The 25,420-nt window shown below is 40.9% G+C and overlaps 1 protein-coding gene across 6 annotated transcripts in view; it reads left to right on the forward strand.

Annotated features, from left to right (window-relative positions):
- The window catches only part of GLIS3 (GLIS family zinc finger 3), a 548,502-nt gene that overhangs the window by 498,973 nt on the left and 24,109 nt on the right, over positions 1–25,420 (forward strand). For 4 of the 6 annotated variants that reach the window (XM_031014823.3, XM_031014825.3, XM_055350626.2 and 1 more), the window contains one exon: positions 17,485–17,660. In XM_031014823.3, coding sequence (XP_030870683.3) covers positions 17,485–17,660 — 176 coding nt within the window. Of the gene's footprint in view, positions 1–17,484; positions 17,661–18,037; positions 18,228–22,530; positions 23,231–25,420 lie in introns of those variants that run through there. The other 2 variants (XM_055350627.2, XM_055350629.2) reach the window with 2 other exon arrangements.

Here is a 25,420-nt window from a genome sequence, read left to right on the forward strand (position 1 = left end):
GATCTTTCTAGGCCTTTCAGTAATTTGCATAAGTAACTTTGACTTTTTCTTTTACTTTATTTTCTTTATTTTTTATCTTTATTTTAGTTTATTTTTATGCAAATTTATGGGGCATATGATGTGAAATTTTGCTACATGTATAGAATGCATAGTGATCAAGTTAAGGTATTTAGGATGTCCAACAACCAAGTACAATACGTTTTGTATTTAACTATAGTCACCTTATTCTGTTACCAGACATTGAATTTATTCCTTCTATTTAACTGATGATCATATGGTTTTTTGCCCCCATTCTCTTGATGTTATATATCTCATTTATTGATTTGCATATGTTGAATCATCCTTGCTTCCCTAGTATAAATCGCACTTGTCCTGTTGGATTTGGTTTGCTGGTATTTTATTGAGGATTTTTTGTCTATGTTTATCAGGGATATTGGCCTGCAGTTTTATTTTTGTTGTTATTGTTGTTGTGACTTTGTCTGGTTTGGGTATCAGGGTGATGCTGGCCTCATGGAATGACTGTGGGAGAATTCCCTCTTCAATTTTTTGGAACAGTTTCCAGAGGATTGGAATTAGTTTTCTGTACATTTGGTAGAATTTTGCTGTGAATCTATCTGGTCCTGGGCTTTTCTTTTGGGAAGACTTTTTAATACTGATTCCATCTCATTATGCATTATTGGTCTATTCAGGTTTTTTATTTCTTCCTTATTCAGTCTTGGTAGATTGTCTGTTTATCAACTTCGTTTATATGTTCAAATAACCAGCTTTTTGTTTTGTTGCTTCTTTGTATATTTGTTAGTTTCTATTTCATTTTGTTCTAATCATATCTTTATTATTTATTTTTTCTGCTGATCTGGGGTTTGGTTTGTTCCTCCTTTTCTAGTTCTTTGAGGTATGTTTTTAGATTGTTTATTTGTAATCTTTCTACTTTTTTGATATATGCATTTATTGCTACAAACTTCCCTTTTAGCACTGCTTTTGCTGTATTCCACAGGTTTGGCTGTGTGTCTGCACCCAAATCTCATCTTGAATTGTATTCCCATAATTCCTACGTGTTGTGGGAGGGATCTGTTGGGAGATAATTGAATCATCGGGATGGTTTCCCCCATACTGTTGTCTTGGTAGTGCATAAGTCTCATGAGACCTGAGGGTTTTTATCAGGGGTTTTCACCTTTGTGTCTTCCTCATTCTCTTTGCCTGCTGCCATCCATGTAAAACGGGAGTTGCTCCTCCTTACATTCCGCCATGATTGTAAGACTTCCCCAACCACATGTAACTGTAAGTCCAATTAAATCTCTTTCTTTTGTAAATTGCCCAGTCTCGGGTATGTCTTTAACAGTAGCATAAAAACAGACTAATAAAGGAAATTGGTACCAGTAGTGTAGGGTGCTACAGTAGATACCTGAAAATGTGGAAGCAACTTTGGGACTGGGTAACAGACAGGGGTTGGAACAGTTTGGAGAGCTCAGAAGAAGACAGGAAAATGTGGAAACATTTGGAATTTCCTAGAGACTTGTTGAATGGCTTTGCCCAAAATGCTGATAGAGATACAGACAATAAAGTCAAGGCTGAGGTGGTCTCAGGTGGAAATGAGGAACTTGTTGGGAACTGGAGCAAAGGTGACTCTTGTTACGTTTTAGCAAAGGTAGTGGTGGCATTTTGCCTCTGCCCTAGAGATCTGTGGAACTTCGAACTTGAGAGAGCTGATTTAGGGTATCTAGCAGAAGAAATTTCAGAGCAGCAAAGCATTCAGGAAGTGACTTGGATGCTGTTAAAAGCATTCAGTTTTAAAAAGAAAACAGAGCATAAAAGTTTGAAAAATTTGCAGCCTGGCAATGCATTAGAAGAGAAAATCTCATTTTCTGGGGAGAAATTCAAGCTGGCTGCATAAATTTGCATAAGTAACAAGGAGCCAAATGTTAATTCCCAAGACAACGGGGAAAATGTCTCCAGTGCATGTCAGAGGTCTTCAGAGCAGTCCCTCCAGTCACAGGCCCCACGGCCTAGGAGGAAAAAGTGGTCTCCAGGGCCTGGCCCAGGGTCCCTGTGCTGTGTGCAGCCTAGGGACTTGATGCCCTGCGTCCCAGCCACTCAAGGAATGGCTGAAAGGGGCCTGAAGCTCTGGCCATGGCTTCAGATGGTGCAAGCCCTAAGCCTTGGCAGCTTCCATGTGGTGTTGAGCCTGCGCGTACACAGAAGTCAAGAATTGAGGTTTGGGAACATCTGTCTAGATTTCAGAAGATGTGTGGAAATGCCTGGATACCCAGGCAGAAGTTTGCTGCAGGGGCACAGCTCTCATGAAGAACCTCTACTAGAGCAATGCAAAAGGGAAATGTGGGGTCGGAGAGCCCACACAGAGTCTCTACTGGGACACTGTCTAGTGGAGCTGTGAGAAGAGGGTCACTGTCCTCCAGACCCCAGAATGGTAGATCCACCAATAGCTTGCACTGTGTGCCTGGAAAAGCCACATATGCTCAATGCCAGCCCATGAAAGCAACCAGGAGGCAGGCTGTACCCTGCAAAGCCACAGGAGTGGAGCTGCCCAAGACCATGGGAACCCACCTCTTGCATCAGTGTGACCTGGGTATGAGACATGGAGTCAAAGGAGATCATTTTGGAGCTTAAAGATTTGACTGCACAACTGGATTTTGAAATTGCATGTGCCCTGTAGCCCCTTTGTTTTGGCCAATTCCTCCCATTTGGAATGGTTATATTTACCCAGTGTCTATATCCCCATTGTATATGGGAAATAAGTAGCTTGCTTTTGATTTTACAGGCTCATATGTGGAAGAGACCTGCCTTGTCTCAGACAAGACTTTGGACGGTGGACTTTTGAGTTAATGCTGAAATGAGTTAAGACTTTGGGCAACTGTTAGGAAGGCATGGTTGGTTTTGAAATGTGAGGACATGAGATTTGGCATGGGCCAGGGGTGGAATTATATGGTTTGGCTCTGTGTCCTCACCCAAATCTCATCTTGAATTGTATTCCCATAATTCCCATGTGTTGTGGGAGGGAACTGTTGGGGATAACTGAATCATTGGGGTTTGTTTCCCTCATACTGTTCTCTTGGTAGTGAATAAGTCTCATGAGACCTGATGGTTTTATCAGGGGGTTCTGCTTTTGCATCTTCCTCATTCTCTTTGCCTTCTGCCATCCATGTAAGATGGGACTTGCTCCTCCTTACTTTCTGCCATGATTGTGAGGCTTCCTCAGCCACATGGAACTGTAAGTCCAATTAAACCTCTTTCTTTTGTAAATTGCCCAGTCTCAGGTACGTCTTTAACAGCAGCATGAAAACAGACTAATATAGGGATGTTGTATTTTCATTTTCATTTGTTTCAAGACAATTTTTAATTTTCATCTTAATTTTCTCTTTGGCCCAGTGGTCATCCAGGAGCACGTTGTTTAATTTCCATGTATTTGTATGGTTTCCAAAGTTCTTTCTGGTATTGAATTCTTGTTTTATTCCATCATAGCCTGAGAAGATACTTGATATGATTACAATTTAAAAAATTTGTTGAGACTAATTTTGTAGTCTCACAGGTATCATTTTCTAATTGATCATTGGGAATGTAATGTTGCTTGCCTGGATGCTAAAGGGTCAAAGACAGCAACCATTTTCAACTCAATGGCTTTGCAATTCTGTAAAGTTCTTTAGCTCTACTCAAACCAGTCTGACTTATGACTTAGTTTCCTTTTTTCCGTGTCTTAATTCAGGCTTTGTTTCTATATAAAAACTTCCTTTTTCTTCCTATCCTTAACCAAGTGTTACCCAGCCTTTGGAGCTCAGTTTAGTTCTCAATGCAGGAAGCCTCTCCTCTGCCTCTCACAGTTCACAAAATCAAGTTCCCTTGATGAATCCCTTGGATCTTATCATCTGTTTCATGTATATACTATTTACCAGATGTCTCCATGCTAACTGAATTGTTAGCTTTTGGTGAGCAGGAACCTTAAGTTTCCTGGTGACCTCCATACTGCCATGTACTGAGTAATGCAGTGATAGGTCCTAAGGAAGATTTGAGAAAGGTAAAAGACCAATGAGGGGAATGCCTAAGAAGCAAGAGGTCATTGGCAGGTCCCAGTGTCTTGCCAGAAAGCAACAATTCCCTTGATGTATTGATCAGAAGGGCAGTAGCCCTAATTCTGAAAGTTCTTCCCATCTTGTATAACCTGCGTACGTTGATACAATGCATAGTTGCTCTAATATATACATTCATGCACACAAACACATTGCTAGGAGTACCTTGCCACCATCCATTTGTGGTTTCTCTACATTGCTTTCTTGAAATCTTGAATACTAGTGCCTGACACTCACCATTCTCACTTATTTGTATATGTAGCGTCTGAACAACTAAAAACTAAACCTGTTGCTTTGCTGTTCTTTCCTCTCCAGGACTTTCTGAGTAATCAGGGATGTTGGTATCTTAAACCACTCAGCTTTTACACACACACACCCTAATTTTTTCTCACTCTCTTTAATGTAGTATATGTGCAATAGTCATATACATCATATCAAATATTAAAGCATATCAAAATCTATCCCAGCACTAGAGGTTTATTTGTTTACTGTTGTTTTGTTTATTGTCTTTCGCTGGTGTTTATATACCAGGCAGTATGCTGGACACTGAGGCTATAGTGGTAAATAAGACCAACAGAAGCCTTGCCCTCTCAGAGTATCCAGTCTAACAGAAGACACCAAGCCAATAGGCAATCATAGTTTAGAGTATTATGAAGGGATGATATAGGGGCCTGCGGATGCATACAGAAAGAGCACATAACCCAAAATTGGGGAGAAAGGACTAGAGGAAGAAATTTTTTCCTGAAAACTGATAGCCTACAGGCAAGAAGACTATGTACAACAAGTGTTGTATACAAAAGCTAAGAAGGAAGAGAGCCAGCAAGGGTGGAGCTTAGTGTAGAAATTAGGGAGTAACCTTATCAGCCACATTTAGGGGTTTGGGCTTTAACTTGAGGACAAGAAGTTGTGTGTTGGGCCAATAAGGGGGATGTAGTGACTCTTAAATACATTCCAAATTCCTCCCTAGTCTGTTATCCACCCACAAAGAGTTCAGAATGTATTCTCTGCCTGATAGAAGAAAAAAGACAAAGAATTGAAAAATGGTTCATCTTGTTCTCAAATAGCCAAAGACACTGTTTTGTACCTCCTGGACTAGTGAAGCAGCACAGTAGGGATTATGTTATTTTCCTTTTTAATACCATTTGTAAAGACAGTTTTGTCCCTAGCAATTTGAAGCTTGTATTTTATGTAGTCATGAACTACCAGGGTTTTGAAGAGTCACTGAGTGTCAAAAAAAAATTACTTCCATTTTGAAGACAAAGTGATGAACATCTGAAAATTAGAGATCTAATCCAGCAATAACTTGGTCTCACTTGTCTCCATTATATCTGAGAAAACTTGGATATGACTAAGAGTTCACTGCACGACTGCGTGTCATCTTATGGTTGCAATTTGTCTAGTGAGCACTGCTCTGTGGTCACTGATGCAAATTAAGAGAGAGACTTTCTGACACATATAGAAACATATCTAACTTAGAGGGTAACAAATAAACACAGGCAATTAAGTTTGTCAATCTTGATCATTGGAATAGTTGAGAAAAGCCATAGTTAAAAGACAAATATAAGCCTCAAATAACCATTTTTATCAGCCTGCATGTTGACATCCATGTCATCCTCTGGTAGTGTGCCCTCTGGGGGCTCACCTTGTGCCATGTCATCATGAACATCATTCTTTCTCTTTGGGCCACAGCATTTTTATGCAGAAGTCAAGCTGTTATCCTCATTTAGCATCCCATGAGAGGACCAGTTTCTCTCTAGAAAGGTTAACTTCCACAGATATTCAAGATTAAGAGAGGTGGGGTCCAAAATCCACTCCCTGCCCAACGCATGTGCATGCACATGCACACACACATGCACTCACACACACACACACACACACACACACGAATTGTTGAATGTAGTAAAAGTTGTTCCTGATCTCAATGTTGTGAGCAGTACAGAGGCAGAAAATTCTGATATCCTATTTTTGAAAATGGAGATGAAAGCTTTGGGTTTTAGATTAGAAAAGGTTGGTGGCCTCTTCCTATTTTGTTTTCTTTAAATCTATGGAAAATTTCTGGTACTTCTCAATGTTTATTCCAGGGTAGAATGGCCAGCCAGTCTTTAAGCTTCTTAACTATTGAAGATCCATGGCCAAAGCCATGCTTCATCCTCTGGCAAATATCAGTTAGGTCATTGGCCTTTGGAATGAACTTTCTTCTCTTACTAATAACTTCTTAAATACACTCCCCTGATATGCTCCTGGAAGTCACATGTACACTTATAAGGAAATAGATAACATTGGTTACTTTCTTTTTACCAGTCTAGTGATTGTGAATGGCTCCAGAAGAAAAGAAAAAGATAAAATAACAACAGCAGCAACAACAACAACAAAAAAACATTGCTAAACTGGCTTCCCCGACCTGTCTACTTTTATGAACATAATTTTCAGTCTAATGTGTTTCTTGATAATGGAGGAAAATCAAGAGTTAAGTCTATATAGTTATCTTCAACTTACTGTTAAAAACCTAAAAAGCCTAGGAGTCAACTCAGATTCTTCCCTTTTCCCAAACACTCTCACATCTAATTCATCTGTAGGTCCTGTTGGCTCTATCTTCAAAATACATTTCAAGCCTAATCAACTCCAATCCTCCACCCTAGTTCAAGCCACTGTCCCCTCCCATCTTAAGCAAATAGCCTCTAACTGGTCTCTCTACATCAAATCTTGCCTATGATCATCTACCCTCATCCCACCAGCTCACACATGGCATTGCTCTACACCACAAGAGCTACCCTTTAAAATGTAAATGGAATATATGTTCACACCTCTCCCTGGTTAATACTTGAAATAAAATTCAAACTCCATTTTGTAGTGCACATGACCCTGTATGGTATGGCCTCTGCTAAATTCACCTATCGTCAATTCCCTTGTTTAATCTGTTCCAGCCACTCTGGCTTGTTGGAGTTTCTAGAAAACACTCACTAGTCTTGCCTTGGGGACTTTGCACTTGCTGTTCCTGAAACCTGAAAGCCACTCTCATCAGAATCTCACATGACTTGTGCCTTCCTTTGTGGTGTCTGCTCAAATTGTACCTCCTCAGAAAGGCCCTTCTTGACTATCTAAAACTTTCCTTTCCCGCCTCACTTTTTTTTTTTTTTTTTTTTTTTTTTTGAGACAGTCTCGCTCTGTTGCCCAGGCTGGAGTGCAGTGGCGTGATCTCGGCTCACTGCAAGCGCCGCCTCCTGGATTCATGCCATTCTCCTGCCTCAGCCTCTCAAGTAGCTGGCTCCCTTTACTCTTTAACTCTGCTTTAATTTTCCTTCATTGACTTCTCGCTCCCTGAAATTGCACTGTTTGTTTACTAATTGCTTCTATTACACTACAGGGGTCCCAGTCTCCCTGAGCACAGAGACTATGTCAGGTTGATGGCTACCTTGTGCAGAATGCTTACCTCTCAGTGCTGATAGGAGAAGCCTAAGGAATTTTGTGAAATGAATGAATGTGGATGGAAGCAAGAATACTACTCTCATTCATTTGTTATTTCTGAGAGTGGTTACAGTATCCCAGAGCAGGCAATTGTTGTTCTTCCACCTCCACACTCTGCTTCGGACCAGTTCATGGGAAGGCAGGAGACATTGACGTGAGTTTCTGTGGGGCACTCTCCCAAGCAAACAGCTCCACTTGTGGTTTCAGTGTTTGTTATACCAGATTCTTATCCATGTATGTTTTATTTTGAAATGCACTGGTTCTTCATTTTAGATTAATTACAATCACATATCAAAAACCAACTATTAGGATGCCTATAAAGGAAACCATGTTTTAAGTGCCAAGGAAGTCATTTGGCCTCCAAAAGCCAAATCAACCATCTTTATTTTGTTTCCATATTCCAAACAAATCCACCTCATGTTAAGCCCAAGATGATGTTTTCTTAGTCCCCTTGGATTTTCAGTCAGGAAAGTGAGTCATGACAGTAACAAGAAAGGCTTAGGTGAAATAGCATTTCTCTTCTTGCAACCTCTACTTTATTACAATAGCATGAAGCAACAATGGAAGTCACACTAACTCATGGTATTATTCCAACTTGTTCGTATGTTCTTGTCATATGCTGTTTCTGAAACAGCGAGTCATATATAGTCAGAATTCTCAAAGCAAAAGCCCACAAGCCATTCTAGCCTGAGTCAAGACATCCACATATTCCAAAGTGCTTCCTCTCTGACATAGAATAGGCTGGTCAAAGGATTGCCTCTACTTAATCTTTTAAAGGCGTGATCTAGAAATCTTCATGGTCTTTTCCTTTCCTACGTAGCGACAGTCAGGAGACTTAGCTGCTAAGAGATTATCTTTTTGCAAGTGAAGAACTGTGTTGATTGGTGGTAAGGAGAGTATTGAGGTGAGCAGAAACCAAGAGGCAAAGTTCATTGGATGAACCTTTTGTGTTTGTGTCCTTTTCTGAGAAATAGTCTTTGGTTGCTTTTCTGTTTAGTTAGAAGGAGAAAAAAAATTCTGTTTTACTCATCCTTCCCCTCAGAGAAAATCATTAGGCTCATTCTCTTGAATACATATTCTCCCCTCAGAGCCAGAAGCTGTGCAAATATAATATCCAGCTGGACATTTGCACCAAGTGGGCAAATGTATCATCTACCTGGGCACAGGAATTGGCACCAAGTTGAGAACCAGGTCTGTGGAACCATGTTCAGCAGAGTAATTCTTCAGCCGCAATGACCTACATTTGTTAAATACTTATCTTCTCGTAGAACTAGATAAGGTGCTGGAGATACGCAATAGTAGCAAGTATCTGAGGGTTTTTGCTCTTTCCGTCTATAAGAGCCAAACGCCCTTCACTAATTGTGAATTTTTTAAATATATGCTGTTTCCTTCCATTCATTTCTCTAGTCAAATGTTGAGTCTTATCTTTAAGAGAAGGCGCAGAAAATTCCTGCACCTGACATTCAATATAAGGAAAAAAAAAGCACATATAAACAGCACGTGTTATTAATGACTGAAGCATCACCCAGCCAGTTTCTTTTCAAATGTATGGATTATATTGACTTTTGACATCTTCTATGGTTGTGGTTTCCAAAGGTACCTGACCACACTTGGCAGGAGTACTGCGTTTAAAGTTGGTTCTCAAAGTTCTTCTGGTGTGTTCAAGAGACTAGTGTTTGCATTTTGAAACCATGAGAAGGATACTGGGATACTGGATAGTCCATTTTTTGTATGTCCATGCCTCCATTTCTCATGCTTAGACAAAAATAACACTGATTTTTTGCCTTGTTTCTCATCTGACATTCTCATTACACTCTCTTCTGAATGTTTTTCTTTCATCTAATGCATTCTATTGTAAAGCAGATTGAACGCTATGTCTGACACCATGCTGAACAAGAGAAAGATTCTTGCCTTTGCTACAGGACTATGAGTTAATCCCCTTGCTCTGACCCACTCAGAGAAACCCAAGAGATGATATCATTGCATTTTTTTTTTCATAGTAGAATTTTTTACATCAAATGTCTAGGACCACTCTGGATAAATTTTCTTCAGTTTGGTGCTTTTTTAAAGAGAGGATTTGGCAGAATCAGCCTTTCTTCCCTCTCTCCCCATGTCAGATTCTGAAATAGACAAACAACTGAGTCACAGCCAATTCTGCAGTCAGGATATTCCAGAAAACTCCTCTCTTGGTCCTGCATAATTCATTTCTCTGACATACCCGAGACGTTCTCCCCTCCTCCCTTTTTCTTTCCACAGGGGAGAAACATTGCAATGCTGTGGGTCCTATTTCAGCATTTCGAAGAAAAAAAAAAATAACACTTCTCTGCCTTGGGCATTGATTAGTTTGTTTTTTTGACTTACAACTCGCTCCCTACACCCAAGAGGAGAAACTTTCCTCCAGAACACTCTGTCCTTTCTGTTTCTCACACTCACTCACTCATGATGTATATGAGCATCTCCTTCAAAAAGTATTTGTGATCGTTTCACCTACAGCCAACTTCACAGACTTCATTTTGTCATGCTCAGTGTAGGTTCAGGCAATCATTTTTGAGTCCTGGTCTTTTCCAACCTTATGAATTATTTGCAGTTAATACTGACCCAGCCTCTCATAGGGAGCACAAGCTCTTCCAGGGGACAGATTAGGCTCTTGGACTATTTGGGGACAGAGTCTTCAGACGGACACACAGCTCTTGCCCTGCCCCAGTCCTGCCCCAGTGGACAGTGCTGCAATTACCCACACTTCCCAGCGGCTGTTTCTTCTTTACTGAAAGCTGGTCTTGATTGTCTCAGAAGCCGAATTCAATTTGCAGTTCCCCCAGTAACGTGCTGTGATTCATTTGGGGACAAATCTGGATTGAACTGAGTCCAAGTGTCTCTTTTGTGAGACAGAAGGGAAGTATAAGTAGATACTATAGTCACCCAGATGAGTCAGCCAGGAATTCATGAAGTGATTCATAAATCGTTATAAAGACCACTAAAGTCTGCTAAAATGGAGTGCTGTCTGGCTATACAAAGTGGGGTATTATCATTGCGGGGTTTTTTTAGATGTTAAATCAGATGTGAAATCCTTAAAACTGGGCTTTTCTTTTTAAGTTTTGAAAAGGATTCCTTTCTTCCCCCTCTGCAGTTGGCCAACTGCTATAGCCATTTTTCATTGATTAGTTTTCACAGATGAATTTTAAAACCGCCACAGATGATACCCCACAATTCTTTGGGGAAATAAAAAATACCTCCCCAAATCCATCGTAGACTAGTTTATATCCATTATTTCTACTCCCTGGCAGCAAATCAATAATATTTTTCGTGTGAATACAATGAAACAAGCTGTTCTAATGAATCCATCCTTCTTTGGGAGGTCTGTAGCCGCCGTGGAAGAGACAGGGGGGTGGGGGGAAAGAAAAACTATCCAGAACACATACCAACTTTTAATCTAGTTGATCGTGTAAAAACATAAATTCCTTCTTTTCAAAGTGTTAACCCCCAAAGCAGTGCTAAAACACACAGTCCTGCATTGCTGGCTAGAACTGCTTGTGAGTACAGTACAAATGAAGAAAAGTAAGAAATATTTATGACATGCTTGACTGGTAACACAATCTATTAGTAAATTTTGTTAAAGAAATAAATGTGTACATTGACAAAGAAATACTTTGGACTTATACACAGGGGAAAGAGCCCTACCCGAAAGAAGTTATCTAGTTAGAAAGACTAAAGGTATATACTATGTTGTGCATGAAGAACTCCAGTTCAGGGCTGAGCAAGTTCACCAAAGCACACTGAGCAACACTTGCCATTGCTAGATTTCTTAAAGGTAGTATGTTGCTGACACGCCCTCCCACTAGCCCATGATAAAGATGAACATTTCAGATGCCGTCAGGAATCTTCTTCATTTCCCCCCTCACCCCACCACTCATGATTGCTTTCCATCTCCACTAGAGAAGTCTTTCTTACCTTTGTGACTTTAAGCAAATTATTTTACCTCGTTGGGCATTTGTTTTTCTCATCCAAATAAGATGGTGCTCCAGTGCCCTTTCCAACTAAAACATTCTATAATTGTATGAATTTGTGGACTCAGGATACTCCATTGGAAAACCCAGCACCAAGATACGAGACCTATACACAAGACCAACATTAACTACTTCTAGGACTAGAAAATCAGCCACATGAGTAAATGCTTCACTTTCTTTTTTAAATTTAATTTAATTTAGTTTAATTTCAAGTTCTGGGATACATTTGCAGGATGTGCCGGTTTGTTACAGAAGTAAACATGTGCCATGGTGGTTTGCTGCGCCTATCAACCCATCACCTAAGTATTAAGCCCCGCATGCATTAGCTATTTTTCCTGATGCTCTCCCTCCCCCGCACCCCCTAACAGGCCCCAGTGTGTGCTGTTCTCCTCCCTGTGTCCATATGTTCTCATTGTTCAGCTCCCACTTATAAGTGAGAACATTCAGTGTTTGGTTTTATGTTCCTGCATTAGTTTGCTGAGGATAATGGCTTCCAGCTCCATCCATGTCCCTGCAAATTACATGATCTCATTCCTTTTTATGGGTGCATAGTATTTCATGGTGTATATGTACCACATTTTCTTTATCCGGTCTATCATTGATGGGCATTTGGATTGATTCCATGTTTTTGCTATTGTGAATAGTGCTGCAATGAACGTACACATGCATGTATCTTTATATGATTTATATTCCTTTGGGTATATAATGGAATTATATACCAATGGAATTATGTACCCAAAGTAATGGGATTTGGGTATATAATGGGATTTCTGGGTCAAATGGTATTTCTGGTTCTAGGTCTTTGAGGAATCACCACACGGCTTCTACAATTGTGTAACTAATTTACATTCCCACCAACAATATAAAAAATGCCTCACTTTCTGTTGAGCCTTAGTGTTTATATCTGAATAGTCAAAGAAGGAAAGAGTCTTAAGATTTTCTAAGAACTCTATAGACGTTCTAATACATTGCTGGGACTACAGTCTTACACAGCTCTCGAACACTGGGATACATGTTAATGTCAGGGGTGCCTTAAATGTACATTCAATCGATCATTCCATAAACATGTGTTGATCACCCAGAAGGCATCAGACTTTCATTGTATTAAGTACTTTGATATTCCTGACTTCTCAATTTAAAATTATTCCTAATCCACCCCGCCCTTTGCTGTCTCCATGTTTTTCTCCACAGCATTCATTTCCTCTAGCCCAGTAGATACATTGCTTACTTAAATTTCTTCACTGCCTGTCTCCCCTTACTAAAATATACGTTCCACAAAGACAGAGATATGTGTCTTTTGTTGCTCTATCCCTAGTGCTTAGAACAATGCCACACATTTAGTGCTCAACAAAGACCCCTTGAATGAATAAATGTCACCATGGACTTTAGAACCTTCAGTGAAAGTTGAGATAACCTTTATTTTATGCTTGAAATTGATCCTGGGAGAAGGTGGGGAATTTACTTGTTTACCCAGCTAGTAACAGACAGACCCAGCATCCAAGCCCAGGTGGGTGTGACTTCTGGCCTGTCTTCTCCTTTGTCCATCTGCTTCTCCTGCCATTCCCACTTTTTCTGCACATGAACCTAAGCAGTTCTCAGTGTCTCAGTGTCTACGTGTCTCAGTTGGGAGCTACTGATCTGAGAAACAATCTTAAGTTTGAATGCTGTTGGGCCACCCCACTGCCTGGCTGGGGAGTTCAATGATAACAGGGGGTTGGGGCTGAGCAAGCAATGGAGAAGGGCATAGAAGGGAAGGAGAGTGGCCAAGTAAATACCCCCAAATAATCAGACATTCTTTAAGATAGGTGGAGATACATATTTGCAGAAATGTTTTAAATGTTTCCTCATCCCCCAGAGGTTTTTTGTTTTTTTTTTTTTTTTGACAGAGTCTTGCTCTGTCACCCAGGCTGGAGTGCAGTGGCACTATCTCAGCTCATTGCAAGCTCCACCTCCCGGATTCACGCCATTCTCCTGCCTCAGCCTCCTGAGTAGCTGGGACTACAGGCACCCACCACTACACCCGGCTAATATTTTGTCTCTTTAGTAGAGACAGACTTTCACCTTGTTAGCCAGGATGGTCTCAATCTCCTGACATCGTGATCCACCCGCCTCGGCCTCCCAAAGTGCTGGGATTACAGGCGTGAGCCACCACGCTTGCTCCCCCCAGAGGATTTTTTATGAGGTTTTAAAATCTGTTCCCCTTCCCTTTCTTTTTTTCTTTTGCATACCATTGCTCATGGTAGGGTTATACAAACTCCTCTACCAAATGAGTGGAAGTGTTTGACTCAGTTATCTGGTTAGCTTTTGTGCGATCTGTTTCTGGTAAGCAGTAATTTTTTTTTCTAGTCTGTTATGTGTCTATTTACAGAGCAACCGTCTATTGTTTCAAAGAAGTATAAAAGGCTAAAGAAGAGACCACTAAGCTATGTCCAGTGAAATCTCTGAAGTGTCAACTGCAGATCAGCAGCTAGAGAACAGGGTTGGACCTAGAAAAGATGTCAGAACGTGTCTCTTCTGGCTCTTGGACACGCTGTAACTGAAGATGAATGAGAGTGATGTCATCTTGATCTGACATAATTGGGAAATAAGATACTCCATAAGAGGGAAAATGGCAAATAACTACAATTTATCCTCGGCATTACAATGTTTTGTTTATTTTAGCATCAAAAAAATGTAATTCACCTTCATTTGATTTAAAATAAAGTCTCAGTTAACTTTTGGGGACAGAATATTCAGAACATATTCATTTTGATATGTGTGTGTGTGTGTGCTTTGAAGAAACAGGGTTGGAAAGTAGGTGCGGACACTTAGAAAATGGGGTTCTGAGTTCCCCACCCTGCCTCCAACAATAGTGAAAACAGTTTATTTTTGCTTAGTGAGCATCTAAGTATGTGTGTTTTCTGTTTGTTTGTTTGCTTTTGCACCAAATAACCTCAGACTACTTGTTAGCTTGTTGAATCACTCTCCTGGCATCTCTCTTGCTGAGAGAAGAGTTGTCCATTACTGTGTTTTGACATTCCCAGGGACCTTACCTCAAACAGGAAGACTCTCTCTTCATCTTCTCCATGCCTCTCCTGTCCTCTCACCCCTGATTTTAGTTTACTATTTCTACTCTACTATGAGCTGGTTAACAAGTAACTAACTTTATAAATATTAAATTTCAATTAATACATTTTGAAAGATTTTAAGTATGGTACTATGTGGTGTTTTTACACCGTAACAAAATTGATTCTATCTGCTGTACTTGAAAATCAATCCTATATATACACTTACTTCTTATGCTGGACTTTTTAGTGGTGGCTTCCTGTCTACTTCCTTGTTCCTAGCCATTGTCTGGATAATTGTGATCACTTCTTGTCATATTTTATTTCCCTACATGTATAAAAGTTAACATTTTTGTACTATTTCTTTCCTTTTCAAATCAAAGCCTACTTTAAATGTGTATTTTACTTAGAATAGTTTATATTTAAATTTCTATTAATACTTTATATGGGGTGTCATACTATGTTTTGAAATTATATTAACTTTATATTGTATAAATTCATTTATTTGACTAACATAGAGGAAAATTCAGCCTGAATTAGGAAAAAGCAAAATCTTGAGTCACTTGAAGCCATGATATTTTATTCCTTCATGTCCTTGAGATAGCAGTGCTAAAACCATGGTTTGTACCTATCATATTTTTTTCTTTATTCAATGATATTATTATACCGGGTAATATTTGGTAGTCAAGAGAGCATGGCCCTGGTTTGGAACTTCCATGAATGAGTACATACGAATGATTTTAATCAGCATATAATTATATAGAATCATATATATGTAGGATCTGGATATAGATCTACTTGCTGACTTGCCCATTCACACATCTCTGTGTCCCATCAGTCCTCAACAGAAAGAGGATAGCAGATATTCCAGAAGAAGGGACTGGAAAACCATCTAGAGCAAGTTGCATCTTTTATTTACAACCTAGGAAACAGAATTAGGGAGCCGATCAAAGGATCTTGCTCCTTTGCCCCAAAAAACAAAATTGGGACACCAGCAATGACTGTTAAATAGCACCATAGGTTGCCTTGCAATTCAGATCCTTCCTGCCTCCATCTCTGGGGATCTTTAAGGACCAGGGGATTTGGGATTAGGTGTTAACCTGGATTCCTTCTGCCCCTAAAGTCTGTGATCTCACAGTTGCTCATCGCTCTCCCACAACCTCAGAGCAACTTGTAAGACACGTTAAAAACATGTTCCCCCAGAAAATAGCCTTCATATGAGGAATCCTGGCAAATGGGTTTTACTAGATGTTCTCAGGGCAGTGCCAGGATTTGTTTGCTGTGTTTTCTCTCAAGCTATTCAGCACATCTTTTCAGGGTAATACCAGTTAAGATGATATGCTCAGAAAATGTGTATTTACTCAGCACGGTACAGTCACTTACTATTCTCTTTCAGCAGAATGAAGATGTAAATGATCAATTAAACAGGCGTCCCAACCCAGCTGGTTTGTTTAAGCTCCTCGCCTTGACTTCTTTTCCCTAGAGGTTAGCGAGTCCTACTCCTACTTTCTTGGTTCTTACATTCACTTTCTTCTATAGTCTCATCACACCTCACATGGGAAAAGCAAAAAGAACATGAGATTTTTGTCCCATGCTTTCTTACTGCTACAGTACAAACATAGAAGCTCTGCCTTCTTAAATATTCTGGTTCAGAATGTTTCCAATCACTTTATAAGCTTGACTAGTTCATCTTCCCTTTTTATCATCTATGGCCCTCCACAAAAGCCCAGCAAAGTTAAAGCGATTTGTTCCTGTGAAATAAGCAATGTAAGCAGATGGTGACCTATACGTGTTACTGCAAAACAAAGCCTGTCTTTCTACACAGTGTAAGGAACAGCTGATTAAAAGTTTTCAGCTTACTGGGACTTTTTGAGGAAACTAAACAATTCATTTGCTGCTTCATTTTACTGCACTGACAGACTTCCTGCTCCTTTCTCCCCTATACTTCTGTCAGTCCCCTACTGAACTGGCACCTGGAGGATCATTTTGATATTTGATAGACATTGCCAAACTGTAACATTGTTCTAACAATTACATCTTGCCTTCAATGTTAGAAAGCATAAACTGTCATTTTAAACATAGTGAGTCAGGTCTTTCCAATTTTCTTTCACAATTGGAAGATCAATGTACAATCATCCATTTCATATCCCAGGTTTCTTGACAACATCTCCTTATTTAAACACCAACATGTCCCCCACCCCAGAAACCACCAATAGTCTTACTGTGATTGGCGCATGTGACTCCTACATCATCTTCCTATCATACCCTCAGGAACACTCTTTGCCAAGCACGGAGCCCACGGAGATCTCATGGGTTGTGGGTTTCAAGCCATACTTGACCTTTGAGGTTTAAGTTAATTCATTCTTGGCGAAAGCAAATGCATTGTTTAAAGAGAATAGGATTAGAGAGGCTCATAATAAAGACTTGTAACAACACTTCTTGGACCTCAGATATATCTTACAAAACAAAATGTTTATGAGCTAAGTGTAAATGATTCAGAAACATACGGATCAAATTTCCCCTTAAATGCAAATAGATTTTAAAAAATAGCAGAAAAAGGGCTTGGCAAAAGATGTACTTTGAATTTCACCAAACATAGTGTATTTGAAATGCAGCTTAGAAATCTTGAGAAACCCAAACTGTGAGTAGGTTTTCCCTTTATTGTACTTGTTTATTCCCTCTGTATCTCAGTTGAGAACTCAGTGGTTAAATGGGGAACGGCAGTGGGGAGGGAGAGAGGGTAGAGAAAAATCCTGAAGGATTTTTTTTTAAAGGCTTTTTGTCACGCTCTTGTATAGCCAGAATGGGAGGTGAGAATTTGGCTTTGGAGAGTTTGTCTTTGTTCCTGCTGTTTTATGTCCCTCATGTTTCCTTTTATAATTGTTTTCTCAGGTTTGCACCTTCTGCTCCATCTCCTCACCACATCAGCCCCCGGAGAGTTCCAGCTCCTTCTTCAATACTGCAAAGAACACAGCCTCCCTATACCCAGCAGCCATCAGGTTCACACCTGAAGTCCTATCAGCCAGAAACAAACTCTTCTTTTCAACCAAATGGTATCCATGTCCATGGTAAGCAAGAAGCTGGCAGTCCTTTGAGTTTTGAAAAGTGACATTGTGCTGTTGCTTTTCATCTTAGTTACCTGTCGTGGATTTCAGATGCTCTGTTCTACACCAGGCTTAGGCTTTCATGACTTGCCTCTAAAATTTCACACTTGATAGGCATGAAATCCTATGGTATTTTCCTGACTTTGGCCTGATGATGGTATGATTTATGACACCTCACACTGGTCAGCTCAAGTTGTTGGTTTTTTCATTGGCCAAGGCTCTAACACCAGCAATAGCATCCTGTTTCTAAACAATAGACAGCCCATGGAGAAAGAAATGACAGGAGTTCTTGTGCCTAAGCATGCCTCTGCTCTGCTAGGTTTTTGCTCTCATTCTCATAGGTCCACATCCTCTCCATCCTTCAAGGCGCAGGTGGAATGACGCCTCCTCTCTGAAGCCTTTCCTGATCCCCCAGCCAATGTCATCTCTCCAGGCTCTAAACTCTGATTTTATATCGCCTGTCTTTCTCTGGTAGTATTTATGCTTCCTCTACCTTGTGTTTTACTTATCTGTGAATAAAACATACTTTCACTATTAATGTGCAGACTTCTTTGTGAGCATTTTCTGACCCATCAGAAAATTATATCTTTTAGGGAACTGAACACAGCTCTTCACAAGTGGCAAAGAGACAGATACTTGTTAGGTGAATGGACGATGAAAAGGAGAAAAGGAAAGCAAGAGAAATCGTAATGATTTTCTAAATGTGCAGATCTTGTGTTTAATGGGGAATATGCATAGAAAACTAAGTCTTAGTTTCTTTTCTTTATTTAAACTCATTTTGCCATTTCAGGCACGTATCTTAGTGAGCATCCATAGAAAGTTGAATTGCCAAGTCATATAGATTTGAACTGTCACAGGCTTTTACTTCCTAGGGCAATCAGATCTGTATAAGCAGAAGAGATACTGTCCTTTTAGGCTGAATGTTTCAACTTCTGAAAAATACTACTGTCCTCTACCTGCCTCTTGCTGATGCCTGAATTTTCTCCATATGAGTTATTACTTGAAATTAATGGGTGATGTTCCCAAACAAATCTAAATCAATATGCAAATTGAGTGTGAATAATTTTCTAAGATGGCAGAATCAACCAGTACTATGGAGCTAGGCTTGGATAAGAACATCAAAGTAGGCTGGGCATGGTGGCTCACGCCTGTAATCCCAGCACTTTGGGAGGCCGAGGCGGGTGGATCATGAGGTCAGGAGGTCGAGACCATCCTGGCTAACATGGTAAAACCCCATCTCTACTAAAAATACAAAAAAAAAAAAAAAAAAAAAAAAAAATTAGCCAGGCGTGATGGCGGGCGCCTGTAGTCCCAGCTACTTGGGAGGCTGAGACAGGAGAATAGCATGAACCCGGGAGGCAGAGCTGGCAGTGAGCCAAGATCACATCACTGTACTCCAGCCAGGGTGACAGAGCGAGACTCCGTCTCAAAAAAAAAAAAAAGAACATCAACGTAAAGGCCTGAACAGCAAAGAGGAGGTGATATAAAAACAGCAGCCAGCTGTAGGAAGGAAGAGACCTTGAAAAACCAGAGCTATTGGTTCTGGCTCAAAGTTCTGTCCATCTCATCTCCCCACTTCCCCAGTGTAGCCACACAAACGCTCATCAGAATTTGCACTTGTACCATTCTGCAGGCCCATGGTCATTTTTACCTTCTGCTGGCTATACATTGTTTCTCAAGCTTTAGTTATGTATTTATTCAACCAAGAAATACTTCTTGAGTACCTACTGTGCACAAGACAAGGCATCAAGGCATGCAAAAGACAGTCAAATTGAGTCCTCTTCCCTCTGAGGAGGGCCTGCCAATCCAGTCGAGGAGTTTATCTACCCTGAAAGAGACCCAGGTCCCCTGTGCCATGAAGCCATCCTCACCACTCCAGGCAGTAGGTGCACAGCCTGAGTGTGGGCTATGTGAAATGTAGAGTAGGCCATTGATTCTAAGACACAAATTCTTCACCTTCACATTTTAACATCGCTGAAATCTGGACATAGCTCACAGTGGCATCATATAATTGGCAGTGATTTTTCTTTCTGGTGCTATCTAGAGTAATGGAGCATTTCACAGTTGATGGTGTCAAAGTTCCAAGAAAATGCAGTATAACACATTTTGATTACAACTGTGAAACACATTTTTAAAAATTTAAAAATTGACCTATGTGTAGAAGAAAAATTGGAAGGAAGTTCTCCAAAATATTGACGGTTTTATATCAGGATGGTAGGATAATGGGTGATTTCTTCTTTTTTCTCTAAAGAAATCTTTAAAAAGGGTTTTGAAATTAGACCAATTTGAATGCAAACACTAGTCTACCCTGAACTGTGTGACTCTGGGCAAATCATGGAGTCTTAGTTCACATTCGTTAAGTGGGGGGCATTTCATCTATCTTCTCTCTTCAGTTGTTAGGAAGATTTGACAAGAAAAGCACCTGGCACAGAGTAGGAGCTTAATTAATTTAATGCTTTTCCTTCTATTCCCTTCTTTTTTAAAAAATTAGACTCTTTGAGAATAGGGATAATGTTTGTAGCCCTAGGGCAGGCATAATACTTGGTGCAAAGTAGGCATTTAATAAATATTTACTGACTAAGTGATTGACACTCCCTCATTCAACAAATGAATAATGAACAAGAGGATACAGAAAATGGGATCTACCCTATTATTTTCCCCTACCTCTTGGCAAAATACTCTTCTTCCACATTTCTTTTTTTTAGTTAAATAATGAATGTATTCTCAACTTGAAATTGTTGGGATTTTTTTAACTCTCACATTAAAAACAATTTACTTTTTAGAGACAGGGTCTCGCTCTGTCCTCAAGGCTAGAGTGCAGTGGCACAGTCATAGCTCACTGCAGCCTCGAATTCCTGGGTTCAGACAGTCTTATTTTAGCCTCCCAAGCAGCTGAGACTGCAGGCACACACCACCACACCTGGCTAATTTCATTTATTGTTTTTGTAGAAATGGGGTCTCACTATGTTGCCCAGGCTGGTCTTGAACTCTTGGGCTCAAGTGATCCTCCTGCCTCAGCCTTTCAAAGTGTTGGGATTACAGATGTGAATCACCTGTGCTGGGCCCTAACTTTCACATTCTAATTGTTAAAAAATTCCCCATGGCCAATGAGAAACTGCTAATATCAGCCCTAAAAATAAGTTTAAAATATAGTTAGGCAAATTGAGAAATTATGACTTTCTCCAGGAAGATGGGCAAGTGACTGTTGCAATGAGGTTGCAAAGGGCGTGCCCCTGTATTAGCCATTGGTCCACTGCTAGTAGTTAATTGGTAGGTATCCAGATGTAGCCTTACTTCCTTCTCCAAGCATTTTCTGAAATTGTTTTTCTGGAACGTTGTAGGCAACATTTCTAGCGGTTCTTATCTACTACTCTTCGGGGTAAGGACAAAATTTATCTACTATTTTTCAAGTGGGCAATACAATGCTGAGGGTAAAATGAGACCTTCTTAATGAGTTGCATTTATTGGTCATGCCTTTCAGCTTTTGTTGGACGAGTTTGCTGGAGTTATACAGCATCTTGGTAACAGGGAACACCATCACCTAATATAACTTGATTTTTAAAGCCCAAAGCAGTGTCAGGGTTGCTAATGCAATAGCTCAAGTGAGTGTTTGTTCTCTCTTTCAAAAACTTCGTGGTTTTAATGAGCGTAGTCACCCCCATTTCTTCTATACTCCCTGCAGTAGGAAGAGGTCAGGGAGAAATACCATCACTGTATTTTTAGAGACAAGAACTGAGACAAATAAGAATATAAAATGTCTGGGCATTGCTACCTTAGCAAACTATGCAGGTGCCTTTATCAAAACGTCTAAATTTCCAAGCCATATTTTTTTTTTTTTTCTTTTGGAACGTAGTCTCACTGTGTCACCCAGGCTGGAGTACCGTGACACGTTCTCGGCTCACTGCAACCTCCACCTCCCTGGTTCAAGCAATTCCCCTGCCTCAGCCTCCTGAGTAGCTGGGATTACAGGCGCATGCCCCCACATCCAGCTAATTTTTTTGTATTTCTAGTAGAGATGGGGTTTCACCATGTTGGCTAGACTGATCTCAAACTCCTGACCTCAGGCAATCTGCCCACCTTGGCCTCCCAAAGTGCTGGGATTACAGGCATGAGCCACCACTCCCAGCCCCAAGCCATATTCTTAATCAAAAACATGTTTCTAAGTCAAAGGCACACTAAAATAAATATACATTTATATTTTTCCATGGGGAAATGTAGACTCCTCTGTGTGTAGATGCTGTTGCATTACAGAGAGCTATGAAGGGTTACAAGTCAGAGGGGCTTTGGTCTTCCAAATGAAGAAGATGAGATCCATCAAGTTTTGTTAATCATGCTGTAATACTAAATGATACTGAGCCTAGACATTGTGTGCTCTCCCTATATTTTTGTTGTGGCATTTTGTAAAAGGCATACTTTGAAAGATTACTAGCACTGCTTTTTCAAGTTTCCTTACCTAGTGAATGACCCAGGACCAGAGCTCAGGTTTGTTGACTCTGCATCCATCTCATTCATTCATTTTGCCTTCATTAGTACAGGGAATGAGGTATAATTTCCTTTAATGTTTGAATCTTGGTAGCATTTACGGGTCTCCGTTCGGGTGAGATCTCCAAGGCAACTTCTTAGTACACTTTAGTCCTTTATTTTAGATGTAAACATAAGGACACTCTGCAATCATGTAAGCTTGTTTTTTGGTCTTTTCTTTCTCCTTAGGACACTTCTCTTGCCCAGACAAGCTTCAGAATGTTGCCTGGATTAGTTGCCCAAGAGTTGATATTTGTACATTTTGTTACTGGACTAATGGATCATTTCTTTCTAAATGCCCTATTCACTCCAGGATTATCAGCATGCCATGAGAATTCCTACAACAGCATTTTCACAACTTTCCTGCTTCTGGGCCCATCAAGGAGACACCAAGTTCAGTTCAGCAAGTGTTCACTGGTCACCCACTATGTGCAATGCAAACATGAATGTCATTTAATCAACGCACTGTGACACGTGCAATAAGAGAAGGTGCAAAAGGCACCTGATTTATTCAGAAGAAGATGTCAAAGAAGGGTCTGTAGAAGTGATACTTGAAGAGGGTTTTGAAGATAAATACCTTGTTGGGCAGGCCAAGTGGGTAAAGGCATTCCAGGCAGAGGGGAAATAAAGAGCACAGGTGAGAACGCAAATGACACCGTGGTGTGTGTGTGCACAGAGGGAAGAGTCAAGGGGATGGCTGGAGTACACAGGTTAAGGTGTGGAGTAGAGGAGGAAGAGAATGGAGAACTCACAAGGCCAGCTCACAAAGGGTTTTGTGCCATGCTAACTGTAACCTATCGAATGAAGAAGTCAGCCCAGTATTTTAGGAAAGTCACGTAGAGTGCTGTGTAGAGACTGGAATGGGAGAGGTAGGAACATTAAGCTCTAACTGTTGGGATTATGTTGGGCCACATGTACAGAACACCACAACAGTGACTTATTAAAGAGTTCAGTTCACTCAGATGCAACTGGTAAATAGGGGAATGATGTCAGGATAATGTGCAATTGTGTTTGTTCACATACAGTCTTTCCTAGACAAAAGCTGGAATAGCAAGAGAAGAGAACAAAAACATCCTCAGCCTAGCTGCTGTCCAGACAGGAGCCCTTTCAGCTCTATTTTAATAACATTTGAAATGAGCACAGTCCCAGGGGGCTCCCTCCCAGAGGTGCACATCCAGCCTTGCATGGCCTTCAGCTCATGGCAGATCACACGCCTTCCTGTGCACTGGGCCCTGCTATCACTTGTTGTTTCAGTACCTGTAAGCCAGCCTTTCCAGTCCATTTTGTGTGATTTTTAATAACCACCCAGGAGCCTATAGCCACACTGAACTGCCTGCCTAAATTTCCTCTTGATATTTTGTTACTGCTGTAATTAGAAGATATCAAAGATTTTCAGTGGTCTGACCCAATTTTAGATTTCTCAAAGACCTTATTTTTAATACACATTTGTGCAGAGGACAAGATTTTTCAGGGTTCATTCATCACGTTACAGCAACCGCACCAACAACCCCAGTGTGCAATTTACTCTTCTCTCATGACAAGATGTCTTTTTTTTTTTTTTTGAGATGGAGTCTCACTCTGTCACCCAGGCTGGGGTGCAGCGGCACAATCTATGTTCACTGCAACCTCTGCCTCCTGGGTTCCAGCTATTCTCCTGCCTCAGCCTCCTGAGTAGCTGGGACTATAGACACATACCACCATGCCTGGCTAATTTTTTGTATTTTTAGTAGAGACGGGGTTTCACCATGTGGGCCAGGCTGGTCTTGAACTTCTGACCTCAAGTGATCCACCCGCCCCAGCCTCCCAAAGTGCTGGGATTACAGGCATGAGCCACCGCCCTTAGCCTTCTCTCATGACAAGACGTCCAACAGGAAACAGTGCAAGGTGGAGAAGGAGCCTCACAGAGTCAGCAGTGCCCATGCCTCCTCCCAACTTTGTGCTTTGTCATTGTTAACAGGTGGCTTCCATCCTCCTGGTCACAGCATGAATGCTGATATTCTACACATCTTGTCCCAGTTTCAGGCAGAGACGAGGGTGAAGAGTAAAGGACAAGTGTACTCTTAGTCACACGGCAAAGGGGTCTGGGAAGATGGATATTTTAGCGCATTGCCATACTTAACAAAACGGAGATTCCGTTCACAGTTTTTACGGGATAGGCACACCGGAGGGGCTGCCAAACACTCTAGGATGGTTTTCTAATCTGTAAAATGGGACTAATATGACCCGTTTCACAGACAGATTCATTCATATCCTTCCTTGGAAGTCGGGGTAGACTACCCCATGTTTTCCCATCTCTTCCATTCTCTTAGGTTTCCATACTTTCCACTGTGTGCTCTTATTTTGCATCCCTCTGGAGTTTCCAGTTGCCAACACAGAGATTTCTGTCATCCATGTACCACTTACTAGATTTCGTTAGGAAAACACCATGAAGCTACCTCCTCAGCCTGGGCTGTTTGAAATCAGTGCAGCAGCAGTGGGAAGGGGGCGCCCTCCCTCTGTTGTTCACGGCTCCTGTGGTTCCTGAGCTGTCTTTCCCATGATTTAAAGCATGCCCTGCCTGCAGGCTTCCTAAAGCAGGCCAGTCAGCTCCCAGACAATGGTGGCATTTTCTTACCTCAGTATGGAGCTGTAAGCTTGTCAGTCCAGTTCAAATTGACTGCAACAAGAAACAGAGGGTTTCCAGCCACCAACAGGACTCCAAGAACAAAACACATTGTAGATGGCTTGTCCCACCAAAGAGCCAAAGCATCTTTCAAACTGTAGAAATATCAGAGCATTGATATTTAAATGGCAGTGAGGTGGCAAGTGCAAGTTTAGCTAACTTCTTCCTCAGTTGGCTGTTTACTCACAGTGATTGTGCAATGGTACTTTCCAGCAAGATGCCTATGGGCTGTAGCCATGACTGATTTCATTGCTGCCAATTTATAGTGTTAAATATTTAAAGGTTATTTTTATTTTTATTTTATTTATTTATTTATTGAGACAGAGTTTCGCTCTTGTCGTCCAGGCTGGAGTGCAGTGGGGCGATCTCGGCTCACGGCAACCTCCGCCTCCTGGATTCAAGCGATTCTCCTGCCTCAGCCTCCAGAGTAGCTGGGATTACAGGCATGCGCCACCACGCCCAGCTAATTTTTTGTATTTTTAGTAGAGACGGGGTTTCACCATGTTGGCCAGGCTGCTCTTGAACTCCCAAGCCCAGGTGA

The sequence above is a fragment of the Gorilla gorilla genome, chromosome 13 (assembly GCF_029281585.2).
Source record: "Gorilla gorilla gorilla isolate KB3781 chromosome 13, NHGRI_mGorGor1-v2.1_pri, whole genome shotgun sequence".
NCBI lineage: Eukaryota > Metazoa > Chordata > Mammalia > Primates > Hominidae > Gorilla > Gorilla gorilla.